General features: G+C 37.4%; 1 protein-coding gene across 1 annotated transcript; it reads right to left on the bottom strand.

Annotated features, from left to right (window-relative positions):
• Positions 1 to 7,064, bottom strand: LOC149089306 (uncharacterized). Its single transcript, XM_089239666.1, has 2 exons — positions 6,829 to 7,064; positions 1 to 502 (listed from the first exon to the last, which is right to left on the bottom strand). Exons 1-2 carry the CDS (start codon positions 6,853 to 6,855, stop codon positions 122 to 124), a joined length of 408 nt encoding a protein of 135 aa, XP_089095792.1. The 5' UTR covers positions 6,856 to 7,064; the 3' UTR covers positions 1 to 121.
• Positions 7,065 to 19,131: the final 12,067 nt, after the last annotated feature.

Genomic DNA, 19,131 nt, shown 5'->3' with positions numbered 1-19,131 from the left:
TCATTTTTGAAAATATATCTTTTAATGAATTATAACATCTAAAAATAATTACAGTAGCATTATATATAGTAACAATGGCAATGCGTTATGTATAGTGTATTATGTATGTATTTGGTTGACGTCAGTGCGGCCTGTAGCCGAAATAAGGCTCCTTCCGGCCGGTGTATTCGAAAGGTTCTGGATCGACCGGTGGGCAGAGGTGCTTCATGTGCTCTGGGAAGTTGCAGTGGTCCCTTCCGAGTGCCTTGATGTATCCGTAACCGCGCTCGAACACCTTCCCAGGTTCCTTGCTGCCGTAAGATATGCCGTGTCCGTAAGTTAGGTACCGCCAGGGACCCTTGCCGTACTCCTGGATGGGATCTGCGACGACGCGTTTCTCGTACATCATGAAGTACTCCGGCAGTCTGGTGTCCTTCGTCGCGGGTGCCTCTCGGTCGGTATGGTGGTATTGTGGAGCTAATTCTTCGGATTCGATCAGCAGGGCCGACAGCACCACGAGTAACTGCGGGCAGAAAAGTGTGACCATGTTAATAGCTCCAGTATCAGCGTCAGAAATAGTTTCTGAATTAGAAGTAATTTCAGAATTGTAATTACATATATACAGGGTGGGCAAAATAAACGATTTGGAGGCATTCTGTTCGTTATCTGCGTATCTTTTATTTGACTTGTGTAAGTCAGTGCCACCTATCGGCTGTTTTTGAGTTATTTTTTCCTGTCTTAAAAAAATACCCGTGTCCTAGCGACGCTAACCCTGCAAACCGTTTTTTATTTCGATTATTTTTCCGGTTTTTATGAATTTTTAAAGTTTCTACGGACTTTTTGTTCACCCTTTATATAAAATTCTGAAATTATATTTCTATTCCAGAATCAGCGCAAAAATAATTTTAGAATTTCCGCAAGAAACAATTTGGGAATTACAGAAAGCACTAATTTAGCAATTAGAGATGCGAATAATTTCAGAATAATTCAAAGAAATAATTTCAGAATTACTGAAAGCACTGATTTTCAGAATAATTCAAAGAAATAGCTTGGGAATTACTGAACGCACTGATTTTCAGAATAATTCAAAGAAATAGCTTGGGAATTACTGAACGCACTAATTTAACAATTAGAGACACGAATTATTTAAGAATAATTCAAAGAAGTAATTTCAGAATAATTCAAAGAAATAATTTCAGAATAATTCAAAGAAATAATTTCAGAATAATTCAAAGAAATAATTTCAGAATAATTCAAAGAAATAATTTCAGAATAATTCAAAGAAATAATTTCAGAATAATTCAAAGAAATAATTTCAGAATAATTCAAAGAAATAATTTCAGAATTAATGACAAATAATTTCAGAATTAATGACAAATAATTTCAGAATTAATGACAAATAATTTCAGAATTAATGACAAATAATTTCAGAATTAATGACAAATAATTTCAGAATAAGTGACATATTGTAAATTATTTTAGAATTAGTGACATATACTGTGTAAATAATTTGAAGAAATACTGAATGAAAGACTTTCCGAATAAGTGACAGAAATCATTTCAGACATAATGATAGAATCGAGAATAAGGACTTATCGCGTTGTTAGGACATAGTCTGACTGCCCGGTAAGTCCTTATCCTCAATTAGATGCCAGCCGCGAAAGCCTACGCCATCGCATTAGTGACAGAATTTATTCAGGAAGTCTAGGGATCTCTAAATTCACGAATAAGAGAATGCCAGAATCTTTTACGTCCAAGAATAAAAGAATCCCAGAATCTAACAAACCAGAAACCCCCACAATTCGAGAAACATCAGAAAATCCAGGACAACCTCGAAATCTTAGAATCTAGGATTCCAACAACCTTAAAATCTTAGAATCTAGGATTCCAACAACCTTAAAATCTAGAAATCCCAGGATCTAAGCATCCGGGAATAACAGAATCCCAGAATTCTTTTGGAATCCAGAAATCTAGAAAAAGTTTCAGACTTGTTGTACCCCAGTAGCGTCAGTCCCATCTTTAAATCCAAGTACAAAAGAATCCCAGAATCTAAGACCACCCCTAACCCCAGATTAAAGAAAACGCAGAATCTTGGAATCTAAGAACCACAATATCTAGGAATCCTAGGACCTTAGTATCCTGGAGTATTTTATATATATCAGAGAACTTATACGAATCCAGAAACACCAGATTCCAGAAAACTCATGTCTCAGAATCACTAGGATTTCTAGAATTATTCCAGGAAATGAAATTCTACGAGCTCAAGCCGAGCAGCCAGGATTTGAAACAATTCCCGATTCCTCCGGATGATTGCAATACTGAATCTTTCTTAGCTGAACGGAAAATTTTTCGAAGCTAATTCTTCAGAAATATTCGTCCAATTATTAGACGAATGTTTCCCGAAGTGGGCGATGGAATGGTCCAGAGGCGCGACAGAAGCTTCGGCTATAACATAGGATACTATGGTTTCTCTTGAGTGGGGGGCGACGAGAGAAAGTAAATTCTGAAGAAAGGGGGCGATGGAACAAAAATTTTGGGGAATTTCATAGTCTCCCACACTTTTTGTTTCATCGTCCCCTTCATCAGCAATTTGTTTCCTCTCATCGCCCCCCAACTCAAGTGAACTCATAGATCCTATGTTAAATCTGTAGCTTCCATCGCCCACCTGGACCATTCCATCGCTCACCAGGGGTCGATATTGCCCACTTTGGGACACACTGGCATAATGAGTAAGGGGCCGTTCAAGTATAACTTTTGTATGAGTACCAATTGGAGGGAATGACAAATGGTTACAATTTGCTGAATTTTGATGGGGGGGGGGGGGGGGGTGCGGGGGTGTTCGAATAATGATCATATAAGCCAGGGGTCTTCAACGCATGTCCCGCGGGGCAGCATTTGGCGCTTTGAGCTTTTACTCTTGGCTCGCTGATCATTTTTAGAAAATGGCTGAAAACGTTGAAAAACATTAATTTAATAAATTAATCGTTATAATTAGAATAAATGAAAGAAATAATTCTAGAATGGGGCTATTCAAGTATTATGTCAGCAAATTGAAATTTCGAAAGAAAATACCTTTTTAAACTCTCAATATAATCAATCTCTGTTCCTTTCAATGCTATTTGAAGGCTAAGAACTCAAAATTTCTTTTTAAGAAATTCATTGCTACCCATCCTCTACGCCTTTTATGGCAAACCCTTGGCACGCGGACCAAATGTGTCCCTGGGGGTTATCCGATGTGGGTCTGTCCCCTCAAACCTAATTTTGTAAAAATGAACTAAGCGGCACATTTACAGATCGCTTAGGTGACCCGTGGCACGATTCCAGGTCATTTGAGTGGCCCGTGGCACATTCACGGGCCACTTAAGCGACCCGCGGCACAGTTCCAGAACACTTAAGCGCTCCATGGCACAGTTTTAGAGCACTTAAGCTGTTTCCAGTGTGGCTATACATCAGTCAAGTTAACCTCGGCACATTCCCAGATTACTTAAGTGATCCGCGGATCACTTGAGTGATGCGTGACACAGTTCCAGATCTCTTGGATTCACGAAACATTTGGAGATCACTAAAGTGGCTGTGTAGGGGACATGTCAATAGGAAGAATGACATTTCGGAGGGGGTGGGGGTGCCCACAAACTAGAGAAAAGTTTTTCTCGTTTTTGTTGGTTAAGTGATAAAACATCGACTTGTGTGGGACCTCGTAGTGTCTCTCGGAGCTTTCTCCAGTACATTCAAGGGGGTTGGTGCACGAAAAATTTCCAAAAAACACACATTTTCCGATTTCTAAATACTATGAAATTTTCTGCGTCCAACTGTGTTCAGATTTTTGTTCTACCTATACTGAAAATATTTTTAAAATGTTTCAATAAAAACTGCTGGCAGGCATTACACATGCTCTCTAATTGTGTTTCACTATAAAATGTTTTTTTTCCTCAAAACTAAGTTTTTTGTTAGATGAGGAACATTTTCCCGAACACTACTCATTCAAATGTTTTGAAAGTTTGTGTGTCTCTCAACACTGTGGTGTTATATACTTTAATCCGAGCTGCTTTTATGATTTTGATTGTGTTGGTTGCTTTTTTCTTGAATTTTAACTTTAACGTGAAACATTTTCAAAAATCACCAAAATTTACCCGTATTTTGTGTCATAAAAATTTTAATAAAACTCCCCGTGTTAAAGTATGTAACACCATAGTGTTGAGCGACACACACAAAGTTTCAACAAGACATTTGAATGAGTAGAGTTCGAAAAAATGTTCTTTTATCTATCAAAAAACTTAGTTTTGAGAAAAAAACATTTCATAGTGAAACACATTAGCATGTTGTCGTTGCTAGTTGATGCGAAGTACCGAGCACTGAGCTCTCGTCTTCTTCGTCTTGGTCTCTCTACTTAGGTAGAGATATAATTATATTATATAATATTAAGATTATATAATTATATAATATAATAGTAAGATTATATCAAGATTATATAATTATATAATATAATAGTAAGATTATATCAAGATTATATAATTATATAATATAATAGTAAGATTATATCAAGATTATATAATTATATAATATAATAGTAAGATTATATCAAGATTATATAATTATATTATATAATATTAGAGATATAATTATATGTGTAATGCCTGCCAGCAGTTTATATTAAAACATTTTTAAAATATTTTTAGTACACGTGTAGAGCAAGAACGTGAACACGGATAGACGCAGGAAATTTCATAGTATTTAAAAATTAAAAAATTGGGAAATACGTTTTTTGGCTAAATTTGCATGAATTAACTTCCTTAATTATTTTATTTTTGTTCTCTGTTAAGCCAATAGAGTGCGCTAAATTTTTCAATAAAATTAAAAGTCTGCCTAAAATGCTTCAGGCGGTGTCTTGGAATGAGAAAAAGTGAAACCTCTGAAAAGAAAGGATATGAGTTTGTGCAACAAAAATTAAAATACAGTCAAACCTCGTTAATGAGTCACTCTTGGGAGAGCAAAAATATGACTTAGTAAGCGGAGTGACTCGTTAAACGGAGTAAGCCATAGCTTGCCAATTCCTGCCTGAGGACAATTGGGACTTCCAAAAAGTGATCCGGTAAGCGGAGTGACGTGTTAACCGGGTGACGTACTAACGAGGTTTGACTGTATTTGGATACAATTAAAAAAAGAACTGGAATTGTCAGAGGGATATCTCAAGCTTAGGGGTCAAACATTCAGAAAAATTTGAATGAAATTGAGAAAGAAATTCACGAAAGAACGGAAACTCTCTTGATCAGAAGAGAAAAATCTAATTTCGACGGTGGAGATTAATTTGTACCGCAATCGTTTCATGCTAAAAGGTTCAAATATGAGGCACCATGATTAGACAAAAAGCAGAGAAAATCACCAATGATTTTGAAAATGTTGAACATTTTTTTTCAAAAAATTGGTTGTACAGATGGCAGCACAGCAAAAGAGAAATTTGATGTTTAAGACATTGACAAACTATATAAGACAGGGGTGCACAACCTCCTGCCCCCGAAAAGTGTTCCATCATGCGTCAATACACACATAACACGGTAAATGCCTTGGCTGACCACATTTCTTTCACAAAAATCCAGGAAATCGATATCCGTACTGGATATCACTAATGGTCGCAAAGAAATTTTCAAGTCAAGTTGCTAATAAATTTAAAGCCAAAAAATTGTCAAGCATTTGCCAGTTACAGACAAGATTATTATCGTTAGTAAGCACAGTTGCCAATTAGAGCCAAAAACTGTCAAAGACCAATTACAGCCAAAAAAAAAAAATATATATATATATATATCAAAGTAGAGTTGCCATCTATTGCTAAAATTCATGGGGAATCACTAAAGGCTGGAACTATAAGATGACTGACTATAAGATGTGAATATACTTATAAGTAATTAAGCTGAAGTCATAATATAATTTAAAAGTCGTGAAAATAATCTTAGTTCTTGATTTCAAAAAATCAAGTTCCCCTTGTTGAAAATGAAGGAAAAACGGGACATTTTTTTATATATATAAAAAAGTTGAGACTTCCAAAATCACAGGAATGTCCCATAAAATGCGGGTCATAAGGTCATCCTATAGAATGCATATTTCTGGCCCATGGACTGACAAGGTTGTGCACCCCCGATACAAGACATTTCACAAACTAAACCTATGGCGTTAAACGGCAATTGAATTGTTCGCCGCTTAATAGAACATTACGTGCTGAGAAATTGTTGATATCCGTTTAAGCGAGACAAGCTGTAAAATGCCCCAGTTCCTTAACAACAGATGCGATTCGAAACATTTCATTGTAAATCGTGAGTACTAAGAGGGCTTATTTCCACAAAGTCTATGGTATTACACCCGAAACTATCATTATGAGGACGTTAACGTTAATTAAACGTTAACATCCGAGGTCAGTAGCTGATATTCCTCCCCATGTATTCAAATACGAAGGTCCTCTCTATCATTTTAAACTTGAAATCCCTTGATGTACAAACTGTGAATTGTCTTGGCGATTTCGTAAAAAAAATGACCATCTAATAAATAAATGCATCGAAATCGGTCAAGGTCAGAGGTGGGTACATAAATATATCTGGGCATTAAATGGACACTGACCTGATTCTCTCTCTCTCTCTACCACACATACGCATGTATATGGAAATATTATTATGAAAGAAAAATGTATAGGCGAAGGCAAAAGCCTAAAAATCCAAGGCGACTTCAGGCGCGAAACTAGAAACGAAATGGACTTGTTTCGTCACTGGCCAATTAAAAATTTCAACAACAACAACAAGATTGTTACGCAAAACGTGTATCATATATGGAATATTATAATTTATCTATTTTTTTTTTTCTTACCACGATTTCATAGATCTTGTCCATCATTTCTTGGAGAGATGAAGACGAACAACACCTATATAACAGCAGCGGCTGCCAATACGTCGTCGCGTACGTGTTGCCTGCGTGAAAACGTCCGAGGACAGAACAAAATAATAATAAATAAATGGAAAAGTGAAATGAAAAAGTAACTGTAACAACACACCTTGTTTTTGTTCTTTTTCGCAATTTCGGCCGAGTTATGGACACTGGGGCAAAACGGGAATGAAGTCAATAGCCCGCTTATCTTTGGGTTTACCACGACAATGATTGATTCCGTCGCCAAAACTAAGACTGTCGCCAAATTTGGAGGTTTTTTCCAGTTTCAATCTAAAAGCGGTTTTGTGGTATGGAATTAAATTTTATATCCAGAACAAATGAGCATTCGAAATTGAACAGAGAAATTATTACAGAACGGATGAAAATGCAAAATTATAATGAAGGAAATAATTCCAGAACTGATGAAAATTCAAATTAAATTCAAAATTTTAATGCAAGACATAATTAGAGTACTAATGAAAATTCAAAATTGATGAGAGAAATAATTACAGAGCCAAAACTAATGGAAGAAATAATTTGAAAACTAATGAGAATTCAAAATTGATAAAATTAATGAAAGAACTAATTTCAGAACCGATGAAAATTCAAAACTAATTAAAGAAACAGTTCCAGAACTAATAAAAAAATTCAAATTTAATGAAAGAAATAATTTCAGAATGAAAATTCAAAACTAATGCAAGAAATAATTACAGTACTAATGAAAATTCAAAATTGATGAGAGAAATAATTACAGAACTAATGAAACTTTAAAATTAATAAAAGTAACAGTTACAGAGCTAATAAAAAAATTCAAAATTAGTGAGAGAAGTGACCAGAACTAATTCAGAGTTAATGAATAATCGGAATTGTAAAAAAAAAATGATGAAAATACGAAATTTAATAGAATAAATGATTCCAGAACTGATGAAAATTCAAAATTGATGAAAGAAATAATAACAGAGAACTGATGAAAATTCAAAACTTTCGAGAGAGTAATAACTCCATAAATAATTCTGAATTGATGAAAAATCGTGAATATAACTAATAAAATAAATAAATTAATTAATTAAATCAGTAAAATTAGTAATTGAAGAACTAGTTGAGAATACGATGAAAACCCGGAATTGTTAAAAGGAATAATGGAAATTTAATGAGACGAATATTTCCACAATTGATCAAAATTTGAAATTGGTGAAAGAAATTTCAGAACTATAATGAAAATTCAAAATCAAAGAAAGAATAACTCCAGAACTAATGAAAATTTAAAGTTTATCAAAGAAATAGTTCCAGAAATAATTCAAATTTCAGATTTTTAATAGTTTCAGAAGTAATGCAATTTTTTAAATATAAATAATTTTAAAACTGGTCAAAATGTAAAATTTATGTCACGTGGTCAAAGTCCAAGATTTCTTTAAATTATTTTTGACTATTTTTAAAAAATGATCGGCGACGAACTATGGCAAATATAGAGTGGGCCCCGCTTAATCGGATATCAACGATTCCAGCACACAATATCCGATTATGCGGGGAACAATTCAATTGCCATTTTACAGCGTTAGTATAGTTTGTATATTGAAAACTGATGAAAAGGACCATTCAAAGCTTCTCGAGCATATTGAAAACTGATGAATATGAATTAGTCAAAGCTTCTGGAATGAGTCAGACATGAAAAATGAATTGAAAATCATATTCAATTAAAATAATCTTGATCACAATAGGGCTCGGATTTTTATGACCTAGAGATGAAACGGCATTGCTGATAGGTTAAAAAAACCCTGAATTTCAAGTTTCTTAACCGATCAGCAACGTCGTTAGGTCATAAAAATCCGAGCCCTAATGATCACAATACCTAAGAATTTTTACTTTTCATTATGGAAGTTAGCGCTCTCTATTGGCTCAACAGAGAACAAAAATAGAATAACTAACTGCACGTATTCAAGGTAATTTGAATACTTAGAGGCCAGAGTACCTACTCTGAAATGTATTTACCTTAACACTTAGTAACATATTTTTGATTAATTCCAAATGTTTAATTGAATAAAAACCATCGTGTATAGTGGATGATGTGTATTAACAGTTGGCGAGTGAAGAGCGTAATATTCGATTTTAAGGAGGTCTCGCTACTCTTTCAACTTCAGCTCGTACGGAGCAGCATCAAACAGGGAAGCTTATGGGAGTCTTAAAGACTCGGTACGCCCTGAGAAAATGTATCTACCTCAGTCAGACTTTCAACTTCAAAAAATTAAAATTTTCGAAAATGACTTCAAAAAATATATTTCTTTTGATTGCAAATAAAATGCTAAAAATTTTGTGTCAATCGGTTAGTTTGTTCTTTCATAATTGAAGAAATACTGAATTATAGTGTAAACGTATACTCTAGAAAAAACACTGAACGCGGTTTTCTCAGATTGCAGTTTTTGAGCTCCCCGTAAGATTTAAAGGAAACTAATGGACCAAAAATTCTGAATTTTTGCAGGAAAGTTTAGTCGATATGTGTTAGTAGAATAGACCTCGGATATAGCAATTGACTAATGGGAAGTATTTTTTTAAAAATGTTGAATTTTTAAATTTTTGAAATTTATATATTTTTTCCCTCAAACTTTATAAATTCATAAAATTCTAACGGATGGTCAGATATCGAAGTCCGAAGTCTATTCTGCTAACACGTATCGACTAGACTTTTCTGCAAACATTCAGAATTTTTGGGGCAGTAGTTTTCTTTAAATCTTACGGATAAGCTCCGCGGGCCAAATGAGGCCCTCGTTGGGGCGCTGTAGCCCGGTCGATACTCGCCTAAAGTACCAAAGGATGTTTAGAGGTGTCGCGAGTTCGATACCCGGTTCGTCCTTGTCAGAAAACTTTCCTGACACAGGGGTACAACAAAAAACGGCGTCTTGACCGCAGCTAAAAATTGCTACCGCAGGGAGTCCCCCGATCGAGGGGTTAGCGCACCAACGTCTCGATGAGTATAAAAACAAACCTGCCGTTCGGAATTGGCAATAAATTGTAGGTCTTGGTCTGCAGAAAATGACCGTGGTGCGACAAAAAAAAAAAAAAAAAAAAAGTGGCCCTCGGAGGCATCTGATGTAGCCCGTAACCGCAAATCTAATTATTCAAAAATTAACCAAGCGGCACAATTAGATCACTTTAAAAAGACCCGCGTCTTATTAACATAGAATTTGAGTAACTTGCGGCACAGTTCCAAATCCCTCAAGTGGCTTGCGGAAAATTTTCAGATCACTCATGTGATCCACAGTGCAGTTCCACATCACTTAAGCAGTATGTGGCATTTGTGGAGATTACTAAACTGACCCGCCGAGCTGTGTTAGATCACTCAAGTGTCCCCCGGGACATTTTCAGATCACTTAAGCGACCTGCTATATATTTAAGAATCACTTGAGGGACTTGCGGCCTTCTGTAGAGAATAATTGGCTTCGGGCAAAAAGATTTTTCTGAGGCTCCCTAAGTGACTAGAAATGCCTGAATACTAATTTACATGCTTACTGTCGAAAGTTTCAAACAGAGCAAATTTTTTCATCAGACACCGTCTGTACGTGAGGCACCCCGAGCCGTGCCGGCTGAGCCCATCCGTTAACACGGCACTGCCCGCGGCACAGTTACAAAGCATTTAAGCGGCCCACGGGTCTTTTACAGATCAGATCACTTAAGTGGCCTACAGTGCAGTGCCATATCACTTAAGTGACCCGCCGCACATTTCCAGATGACACAAGTGGCCAGTGGTACATTTACAGATCATTTAAGTGACCCGCGGCTTTATCCCAGATCACTTAATCAAGTGGTCCAACACACGTTTTCAATTCGTTTATCTGTTATACGATTAAGTGAGGCCTACTGTAGTTCCGGGGCCGCATATGGCCTGCGGGGCATGTGTTGAAGACCCCTACTACTACTACTAAACCAGACATGCACCTCGTCCATATTCCTCTGCGGAAGCTCTAACGAATTGGTACATGTTGGAATGTGTGTGTGAATGTTATAGTGAACCTTCCGTGAAGTTTGTTTCTGTGTAATGCTTGTTATGTGCAGTGCTGCCATCTTCAATCAATTTGTTAAACTATGAGTTTTTTCTCAACTCGGTGCGTGAAGTGTGATGAATGTAATGTAATAAGTATACCGTTGTATAGGCCTGTTGCGCTCTGCGGCGAAACTTTTTAACGAGGAGATCGGCTCGCATTTGCTCCTCGAAGTTGGGAACCGCAGAAAACCAACTTTAGTCGATCACCACAGCGTGTTGAAGACCCCTGCTGTACGAGGATACCATGGGTATAAGTAAAAGAGAACATTAAGGGGACTTAATACCTTTGACGTAATAAAACACTATGCTCTAATAGAAATGCCATTATAAATAGTATTTAGCCATTGATTTATTTCATTTTTTTTTCACATGTTCTTGATTGCATGCACTATCCTATGCCAGTGTAAAGCTTTAAATACCTTGGATACTCAGTTTTTTGTAAATTTTCAATTAAATTTGCTAAAAACAGCTTGCGAGCTGGATAAAATACCATGACGTCAATTAAATTGAATAAAAATTTATTCAAAATGAAGGAAACTGTTCATTTCATGAAATGGAGCAGCAAAAGTTTGAAATTTCATTGGCACAATCTTATTTAAAATTAATTTAAAAATTTATACTTGAAATTGAAAAAAAAATTTTAATTTAAAATTCAATTTTAAATAAGATTGTGCCAATATAAATTTCAAACTTTTACTCCATTTCATGAAATGAACAGTTTCCTTCATTTTGAATAAATTTTTATTCAATTTAATTGATGTATTTTATCCAGCTCGCAAGCTGTTTCTAATGTTTTTTTTTGAAAATTTACAAAAAGTCGAGTATCCAAGATATGTAAAACTTTACACTGGCATAGCATAGTGCATACAATCAGGAACATGTGTAAAAAAATTGAAATAAATCAATGGCTATAAATACTATTCTTAATGATATTTCTTTCTATTAGAGCATAGTGTTTCATTACGTGAAAAGTGTTAAGTCCTCTTTTAAGAGAGTTCTGTAAAGTCGATGCTATCGTTATATCGTGACGATTTCAATGCCTACCGCCAATCGTTACTGAAGAAAAAAAAAAAACAACTACCAAAAACAGAAACAAAACACGATAAGAAATCAGATAACAAAAAATAAACCAGAATAGAAACCTCGAAACAAAAAAGAAAACCCGATAGAAATCGATAGCGGAAGAAAATCTGGTTTCTTGTCGATCACTTTCTTCGATCTTGTCCTCCATTATTTTGTTTTTACCTCGATAATCGTGTTAGTGGGTGATCGAATCAACAGACGCGATATCTCGATATATTCCCCCCCCCCCCCCACATTCGATATATTACTAGGCGTTTGTGGCGTTTTTCGTATTTGATCAGCTAGAGATTTTGTTCTAATCAAAAGGGAACGACATCGCCGATGCTGTATATTTCATTGTTAATATCAGCCAAGATCGCCGTCAATCTGATACAACTTGGTGGAAATGTGTACTGGTTTCGTGGGAATTTCCTGTCGGTTGGTCACTGAAAATTTTAGATTCAAGATATTAAATACAAACTTTTTTATCGGTTTTTGTGTTAGCCGTCAGTTGATCTGAAAGTTATTCCTCCGAATCGATTATATTTTTTGTCGCGAAATCATGTCTCCCGTTTATGAATTTTTTGTCCGTTCTTGAAGTGTTAACCTTCGAATGGTTTATCATCCTCGGATAAGTCTTCATTTGGTGTGAGCTTTGGCATGAGTTAGATTCGACTGTCCCGTTCAGTATACGCGAGCTCCATTGCTTTTGTAGTCTAGGGCAGCGTTTCTTAACCTTTTTTTGCCCGTGACTCCCCTATCTTATCCAGAGTATTCGACCCAGTAAACTTTCCCCCGACTTCTTAGGGACCATTCAAGTATTACGTAAGCAGATTTTCAGCCATTTTTGACCACCCCCCCCCCCCGTCAGCAAAATTTCGTCAGCAGCTTAGAATATTTCATATCTTCAAAAAGGGGTGGTTGATGACTCCCCCCCCCTTGTCATCAAAAGTCAGCAAATCCGAAACCCTCTCCCCCCTCGATGCTGACGTAATACTTGAATGAGCCCTATCGGTCGTAGGTCCTCGGTTATACTTCTACTACGATTTCAGGGTGAAATAACTACTACTACTACTAAACCACACATGTACCTCGTTCATATTCCTCTGCGGAACCTCTAACGAATTGGTACATGCGGGAATGTGTAGTGAAACCTGACGTAAAGTTTGTTTCTGTGTAATGCTTGTTATGTGTAGTGCTGCCATCTGCCACCAGTTTTTCTAAATACGAGTGAAGTGTAATGATTGAATAATTAATCATTGTAGGTCTGTTGCTCTCTGTGGCGGGACTTTCTAATGGGGAGACCGGCTCGCATTTGCGCCTCGAAGTTGGGAACCACAGGAAACCAACTTTAGCCGACCACCGCTATGGCGACGGTGGGGTTCGAACCCGGATCCTCGTGATGCGAGTCCGTCATTATGACCACTCGACCACCACAGCGGCGGGCGAAATAACTGGGTTCTAGACTCCCAAAAGAAGAAAAACCACACTATTTCATTTGTTATCCAACATCTCTCCAACTAAACCGTCATGTCTGTTCGGTACAAAACTTCACACTAGTCTCTATCTTAGGAATGTCTCAATCCGTTCCCTTTTCTTTCTTTCTCGCGACTTCTGTACCTGCTCGGCCTTTTTCCAACCTCTTTTCTCCTGAACTTTAGAGATCCTCATCTAGAAGCAAGATCCTTTATACGTATTGAATTGATTTTTTCAGTGAATTTATACTGAATGAAAATTTTGCAAATAAGATTGGCCTCCAGACCACTGCCCAAGAATTTATTGAGCTCCCCGCTTATCCGAGTTCTATTCAGGACCGTCTCAACATCGTGGGCCCCCTAGGCAAAGTGATGCTATGGTATAGTCCAATACTTAGCTGGAAATAAACAGCCTACATGTATCCTACTTATTTTCAAAATTTATTGTAATATACGAAATATCATAAGGTTGGGTCACTTATGGACATGAGATTCCCGGGCCGTGACCCCTCACAAGCGTGGGACTGACAGAGCTGCAGCCCTTGGGCTTGATATGGTTTTCATCATTTTTTACACTATAAATTTAATATAGAGGAGGGGGGTCTGTGAAAAATCTAGCCGGGGGCCCGCGAAAAATCTCATCCTAGGGAATCTGCTGCAAAATCTAGGCGGTGAGAGCCTGGTTTTGTTGGATTCTGTAAGTGCATAGTCACTAATATAAAAGCATATTATTTCTTCACACCTTAATTTTTATTCTCAGCTCTCTGCAGCCCTCCAAATCACCTGTCATGGCCATTTTTTAAATATTCTTCCGTGGCCCCCTTGAAGTATACCAGTACCACTAGGGGGGCCATATGGCCCCCGGTTGAGAACCACCGGTCTAGGGCATTCTCTCTCACCCGGAAAGTGAAAAGACGTGGGTTCAATTCCCCGCAACAGCAGTTGAGTTTTCTCTGTTTCCTAAATATATCTTCACATGGATAGCGGAGAGTGACACCATCATCGGTTTTCTAACCTCAGGGGCTTCAGAATTTGAGGAAAAAATACCGTAATCCGAATTCCCGATAACTGCAAAAGAGTTTTTCTCGTGTTATATAGTATATTGGTCTGTTCCATTTTTCGCAAAAGTGATAACATTATCGGTGATTATAAAAAGCGGCGTCGACTCTACCTATCAGAAGTTAAGGCGAGTTCCACTGAACATCATGCCAAGCAACACGCTCAAGACAGGTTGTTGCATTTGTTAAACCTATACATTATCTTCACCGATGAAGATTACAGTTAAAAACTTCATGAACTATTTTAACAATAGAAAACAACAGCAGTTCAAAATGACATCTTTTTTACAATTGAACTAAAATTTATTTGATAATATTAAACAATGTGCTCTTCAATTTTGCTCGCAGTTTTCTTTCAACTTTAAAATGTTCATCGATAAATGAGTTGACATCGGAGTTGAATAGATGGCAGAACCAACGTAGTTGTCTTTCGCGCTTTCGATTTCACACTTTTGGGCAAATATTTCATTGATGAAAACATTAACAGGACTCTCTTGAGATTTTCCAGAATGACCCAGGTCTTTGACCACTTGCTTATACCTCTTAGACGAGATAGAGCGGTGGGCCATTTTCTGGTTAGGGGTGATTCAAGTATTACGTCAGCATCGATGGGAGAGGAAGGTTTCCGATTTACTGATTTTTAATGACAAAGTGGGGGGGGGGGTTGAGCTTGGATGATGCTTACGTCATCAACCACCTTTTATGAAGATATGAAATATTTCTAATGGCATCTTATTCGGTGCGCCAAAAAACGGAAAATTGGGCTTAAGAACTAACATTCTTCCTGTTGGTAAGTCCCCATTTTGGTGATCTCTAAATGTTCAAGGATCCTTCAAGTGCTCAGGAAATGTGTCCGAGCTGCTTAAGTGCTCTGGAACTGTGCCACGCATCACTCAAGCGATCTGTAATTACGCCACGGATCACTAAAGTAATCTGGGAATGTTCCGCGGGTAAGTTGAGTGATGTAGAACCGCACTGTGGGGGCCGCTTAAGTGCTCTAAAACTGTGCCACATGTCCCTCAAGGGATCTCTAAATGTGCCACGGATCGTTTAAGTGTTCTGGAACTGTGTCGCGGCTTATTTAGGTGATCTTCGAGGCCTACTTCGGTGATCTGGAAGTGTGCCACGGGTCATTTAAGCGATTTGTGAATGTGCCGTTTAGTTCATTTTTACAAAATTAGGTATGAGAGCGCAAGCCATATTAGATAACCTTCAGGGTCACAATCGGTCTGCGGGTCAAGGGTTTACCATATGTGGCTTAAAAGGTGGGTCGCAATGAAATTTCTTAAAGAGAAATTTTAAGTTCTTACCCTTCAAACAACATTGAAATTAACAGAAATTGATTGTAATAACAAAATTATTTTCTTTCGAAATTTTAATTTTTAAAAAAAATTATTTTTCGCATTAAATTTTTTTTTTCGTCTGGGGTCGGAGGCGTACGAGCCCCCTATGCACCTCCCTCCCGCGTACGTTTCTGATCCCACCAATTTGCGTTAGAAGGTAGGGGGCAGTGTCGACAAAATTTTGCTGACAAGGTGGGGGGGGGGGACAAAAAATGGCTGAAAATTTGCTGACGTAATACTTGAACGGCCCCTAAGGAGGAAAAGAAGGACTCTCTTGAAAGACATTCTTCTCAATTATTTTCCAGCGAATAAATATGAGACTTTAAGTGTTTTCCTCTCTAATATAAATGGCTCTCTATGTTCCACAAAATTCGGGTGGTAATGGAGGTACCTCATGATTGCTGTGTAGTTAGATTGTGAACTTGGCTGAGTTGAAAGGCCGCATTTCGCACCACTTCGTTCCAGCAAGTCCCGTTCTTCGTAAGTCCCGGCCCTGAGCTGTTGAATTGTTGTAGAGTAGAACAATGCTTTTTTGCACTTCCAACTCGTAGCAGAACACGGTGCACAACATATTCAACAATTATTACATAAGTCGTCGGTATTTCTTTTGAAACTTCAGCCTTCACGACTTCCCATCGAATCATGAAATATATGCGATGCTATTGACTAATTCCCTTTCCGTGGCTGACTACTGGTTTCCATTCTGAATGAGAATTTCCCCGTGTGTCACGAGTACAGCGCCACCTATCGATACGTTTTTAAGTTTTTTGATTCCGAAACAAAATCCCCTTTATTCAGGGGTATTCACGAAAACTGCTGAATTCATTCTAATGGTTCATATTTTACAGCGTTTTGAGATCGCAACTTCAATCACAATAACCCTATATATAATTTCAACATAAAATCAAATTCTGATATCAATTAGTTTAGTCAAGAAAATGAATTCTTCACTTTTGTTAACAATTGCTCCTAAAAATATCTAAGAATTCATAGGAACCGACGGAGAAGCAAGAAATAAAAGCATTTTTTTAAAAGTAGGATTAGAATAAATCTTCCCCACACACACACACAGTCTAATTTCTTTGAGGAATCCCCTGAAATTTGAGGAAAATAGATTTTTTCAGTTAGATTAGCTGCAATAGAATAATTTTATGTTTTAAAAATAGTTATTCAATTATTAAATATTATTAAAAATAATAATACTATTAATCATTATCATCAATATACAGTCGAATCCCGTTATAACGAACTCCAAGAGACCGGAGAAATCACTTCGTTATAACGAAATTTGATTATAAACGGATTCCAGGTTTTTGCATTGTTTCTATGTATGCTTATCGGAGGGATTAAATAAGTGTTCGTTAAAACAAGATTTCCGCTATAACGGTATTCGTTAAAGCGGGATTCGACTGCAATTCAATAATTACTTAGAAAATGATACTTCTCCGTATTTCATCAAAATATTATTCTATACTGTTATAGACTATTATATACAGTGAACGTTGTACGAAACGGAACGTCAACAGACTGAAATAATATTCCGTTTTAGACAGATTTTCGTTTTATAAAGGTGCAAATAAAAGCACTATAATCATTGAATATATATATATATTTTGATTCCGTTTAAGACGGGTTTTCGTTTCATACGGTGCCCATCTTAGACAGGTTTTACTGTATCTACTTACAATAATTAGAGGTTTCTTACAATACATACATCAAGTTATTCACTGTATTAACATATATTTTCACGAATATTCACAACATCAGATTAAATTCAAACGTATTTCTCTTCATATACATATTTACACTCATGTCCATAAATTAAGGATAATTCAGAATCACACGGAAATCGAAATCTAAAGTAAAAATTTCACCTGTAGAATTATCACACACATCTGCAAGAATGATATGCAAATTTCAGGAAGCCACCAGATAATTCCGATAGTACGTCACAATGACGAGAGTGTAGTGGGGGGGGGGGGTATATAAGGAATGGTGGCAAAGAAGTGAAATTGCTCACAAGAGTTCTGTAAGGCGCTCAGTGCCATAAGCGAATAGTTATGGCACAGAGGACGCATGTGGATGATATTTTACGTGATAGAATTATCGGCCGCCTGGAATGTGGGCGTACTCAGATGGAAGTATCCGAGGAACTTGGAATTGCCCAAAGTGTCATCTCTAGGCTTTGGCAACGATTCCAAGATAACGGAAATGTCAGTAGAGGTCGCCCCCGAGTTACAACGCCGAATGAAGATCGGTATTTGGCAGTAACTGCCAAAAGAAGCAGACGGAGCACAGCATCCGATCTGTCTCGTCAGCTATCTGCAGCCACGGGTACCACAGTTTCAAGGCAAACCGTGTACAGACGTTTGGGAGATATTGGTCTATATGCTCTCAGGCCTGTCAGATGTGTTCCGCTCACGGCAACTCACTGTCGGCAGCGATTAGCCTGGAGTAGAGAACATGCAATGTGGACATCGTCACAGTGGGCTTGTGTGATGTTTTCCGACGAGTCCAGGTTTAGCTTGCAGTCTGATTCACATCGGATTTTCATATGGAGAATGCCAGGTAACCGTTACCACCAAGACAACATCATTGAACGACACCGTTACGGTGGTGCAGCATTGCTCGTTTGGGGTGGAATTATACTGGGTCCCAGAACAGATCTGCATGTTCAAACTGGAACCATGAAAGCCCAAATTTATCGGGACATCATTCTGGAACAACATGTACGTTTGTGTAGTGGTGCCATGGGCCCAGAATTTGTGTTTATGGATGACAACGCCCGTCCTCACCGAGCAAACATCGTAAACGAATGCCTTGAATCTTACGGGTTATAACCCGTATGGAATGGCCAGCATTCTCACCTGACTTGAATCCGATAGAGCATGTGTGGGACATGCTTGACCGACGAGTTGCAGCCCGTCAACCACCACCTACATAAGTACCGGAACTTCGGAGAGCATTGCTTGCTGAGTGGAGTGATCTTCCCCAAGATCAAATCGATAATTTGATACTCAGCATGCCTAGGCGTTGTACGGACTGTATTTCATCGCATGGGAGACATACAATGTATTAACCATCATACCAACCATGTAATAGTACGTTTTTGTAAAGGAGATATTTTTTACAATTGCTCCAGGGAGCAAAAATCGTAGTTTTTATGAATGGTATCATACATACACCATCGTTTTTGTTCTTTATCTTTTGTTTAATAAATGGGCTTTATGAATAAGTAACGTTTGTTTTGTTTCTGAACCTTTATTTGCCGG

This window comes from Pholcus phalangioides, unplaced genomic scaffold (genome assembly GCF_987345545.1).
Source record: "Pholcus phalangioides strain wild (caught in Gottingen) unplaced genomic scaffold, Ppha-v1.0 ptg000002l_1, whole genome shotgun sequence".
Classification (NCBI taxonomy): Eukaryota; Metazoa; Arthropoda; class Arachnida; order Araneae; family Pholcidae; genus Pholcus; species Pholcus phalangioides.
This window is presented reverse-complemented; position numbering and strand designations above follow the sequence as displayed.

Bases quoted from the DNA above. Each gene is read 5' to 3' on its own strand.
- LOC149089306 (XM_089239666.1), bottom strand. From the start codon at position 6,855: ATGATGGACAAGATCTATGAAATCGTG. The intron at 503-6,828 runs GTAAGAAAAAAA...TTCTGCCCGCAG, and splicing joins ACAAGATCTATGAAATCGTG to TTACTCGTGGTGCTGTCGGC.